The 2797-nt window shown below is 39.1% G+C and overlaps 1 protein-coding gene across 2 annotated transcripts in view; it reads right to left on the bottom strand.

Annotated features, from left to right (window-relative positions):
• rab5ab (RAB5A, member RAS oncogene family, b) overlaps positions 1-2797 on the bottom strand; it is a 10279-nt gene that overhangs the window by 1827 nt on the left and 5655 nt on the right. For both annotated transcript variants that reach the window (XM_032518508.1, XM_032518509.1), the window contains exons 3-5: positions 2299-2450; positions 968-1090; positions 595-688 (exon numbers count right to left, since the gene is read on the bottom strand). In XM_032518508.1, coding sequence (XP_032374399.1) covers positions 595-688; positions 968-1090; positions 2299-2450 — 369 coding nt within the window. The remainder of the gene's footprint in view (positions 1-594; positions 689-967; positions 1091-2298; positions 2451-2797) is intronic.

Genomic DNA, 2797 nt, shown 5'->3' with positions numbered 1-2797 from the left:
TCGCTTTAGGCTCCAAAACTGGGTAACAGACAACAGCTTTCAGATCATGCATACCATCTTAGGAGGCTGCATTCTTTAAAGGCCACAGTGTCCTTCAGACAAGGCCCGGCTAAGCCCATACATCTCTTCCCCGAATGAGATGGTCTCACCTCACCGAGACCCAGGTCTGACCAAATGAACCATTACCTCACCAACAACCACCAGGAGGTTTCCAAAAAGAGTGGTAAGTACCAGTTTACTTAAGTGAACATTACAGGCTGTGATGTTTAATTTCAGTTTTAGCCCGTTCTCCATTATCTATATCCTACAATGGCTTTTGTTATTGGTCCACTTTATCAGTAATAGTGAATCATAAATGCAAATACATGGACAAACATTTCCCAACTTTATGGGTTAAAGTCACCAGCTGGTCAGGAGATATGGGGTACATTAGGGCTCCAACAGCAGAGCGAGTGGTAAAAAGCTCTGCTAAATTTATTTAATGTCATAATTGTTTTACGTCTTCATATAGATAAGATTAGGTAAGATTTAAGGTAATTAGGTAAGATTTATTAGGTGAGATTAGGTATTAGGTAAGATTTAAGAGTAACTTACCAATGGCCATGAATATCTCGTTGACGTTCATAGAGGTCTTTGCTGAGGTTTCCATAAAAAGCAAGCTGTTATCATCTGCGTATGACTGTGCATCCTATAAGAAGGAAACCAACATTAGGAAATCATTCATTAAAATGACCTCACAGTTTACATGAGGGTAAAAACTAAATGTGGAGGAAGCAGTAGGTAGGTAAGTAGGTGTGTCCAAAGTAGTAGACAGGTTGGGGCCAATCAGAGCTGGTGTTAATCTGTCAACGTGTTTCATAAATAATAATCAGTCTGAATCTTTTATGTTGGCTTCAACAGACATTTGTAATAATTTTTCTGGTTCAGTTCACAAGATGAATTAATTAAAGATTCAAAGAACACAAACCTGGAAGTCCAGTGCTCTCTTGTTTGCGAGGTCAGCCTTGTTCCCAGCCAGCGCTATTACAATATTTGGACTGGCTTGTCTCTGCAGCTCTTTAACCCAGTTCTTTGCCCGTACAAATGACTCCTGGCAAACAAAACAGGGAGGGGTGGGGTTGTGACTCAGTTAGTGAAAATAACAATGCATGTGATGGAAAGATGGGGCCAACAGGAGCTTTCCTAGAATGTCTGGCGATGCTTTTGATCAAGCCCCCAAATAGACACATTCAAAATATGCTTTTGATGAAATATGAAAATGTCCTAGGTGCAGTAAAAGTAGCATTTTATGCAGCAGGAAAGACTGGATTATTCTATACTGCTATGCAGAAGATATGCAATGCATGCAAGACGGAAAACAAAAAATGTGGGCCACATGCCTGGTCTCTGAGATCTGAAGAGAAGGGACTCCCTGTTTAAGACCTTGTCATCGACTGTAACAATTGTTGTCTCAGCAAGCTGAGCTCAAGTGTCAAACGCTACTAAAAACATTTCTGTGCGCCACACAAAGCAAAAATGCCGCTGACTTCGTCACCAACAGGAACATAGACATAAAACGCTCCTCGTCCTATTTTATGAGCCTTTTCAAGTACAATTTACAAATACAATATTATAATAAATTGGATGCTGACTTAGTGGCAACTGCTTTTTCGATGTTAAGGCTGTTTTCATAAGCAGTCAACATTTCTAAAACTAAAGGAAATCCGAAACTCACTTAAAAAGTATCACACTTTCTCTGTAGTCTACTGTTAGCTAGCTACTGTAAATGTAGGCGACTTTAAAATGCCATATTTCCCTCTGGGCTCTGGTTAGCATACCAACTCAACTTGTTAATAGCGGAACTTTTATTTGTTAAATTATTGTAGTCCGTTAAGTGACTTAGGTTTACTTATTTAAGTACTTGAAAACGTAAATATATTGTTTGAATAACTTAATTTTTATTTTTTTCTTGTAATTTTCCAAGAATCGGTTTAAGAATCGTTTTTTTATTTTTTTAAAGTACTGGTTTGGAATCGTAAAAATCCAAACAATACCCGTGTTTGGGGGTGTGTGCGTTTTTGTTTTTGTTTTAATGGGTCATGTGTTACCTCTTTGGATCCAAGTGACAGATATTAGCTTTATCTACATTGCTTACAAAACACTGTTGAGTGATGACTCATGTCTCAACTTGTCAAGATACCAAAATTAAAGTTCTTTTTTTTGGCTTGACTGCTAATAAAAAAATGTAAGATGGATGTGTTAATGAAAGCAGCACTGGTAACAGTAACAACATGACCGAACCCCTGTCACCTGACTCACCTCATTTGTTATATCATACACCACAATGGCTGCCTGGGCACCTCGGTAGTACATTGGGGCCAGACTGTGGTAGCGCTCCTGACCAGCTGTGTCCCAGATTTCAAACTTGACTGTTGTGTCATCCAAACATACTGTCTGAGTCAGGAAGGCAGCTGCAGGGGCACAAAGCAGAGGAGCCCATGACAAATGGGCACGTAGCTACTGAGCTACACAAAAACATGTTTCTGTGAAGGTACTAACTGAAGACCAATGCTGGAGGCACACACTGGAGGATCATCTGGTTGACTTAGTCCACATTTGGAAGATTGGGCCATAGTGATATCAAACCTGTTTTATGCTGATAATTAAAATATATGGATGGGTGCTGATTGCTGAAGCATTAAAGTGGCCATATTATGAAAAACCTGAAAATAACTATTAGAATGTATAATAGCTGTTCTGTCAGCTACAGCCTGCTTTTGTTTAGTTAACATTATTTTAGACTGAATCAAGCTGTCAG

This window comes from Etheostoma spectabile, chromosome 6 (genome assembly GCF_008692095.1).
Source record: "Etheostoma spectabile isolate EspeVRDwgs_2016 chromosome 6, UIUC_Espe_1.0, whole genome shotgun sequence".
Taxonomy (NCBI): Eukaryota; Metazoa; Chordata; class Actinopteri; order Perciformes; family Percidae; genus Etheostoma; species Etheostoma spectabile.
Note: the sequence above shows the minus strand (reverse complement) of the source record. Positions and strands in the feature narration are given on the sequence as shown.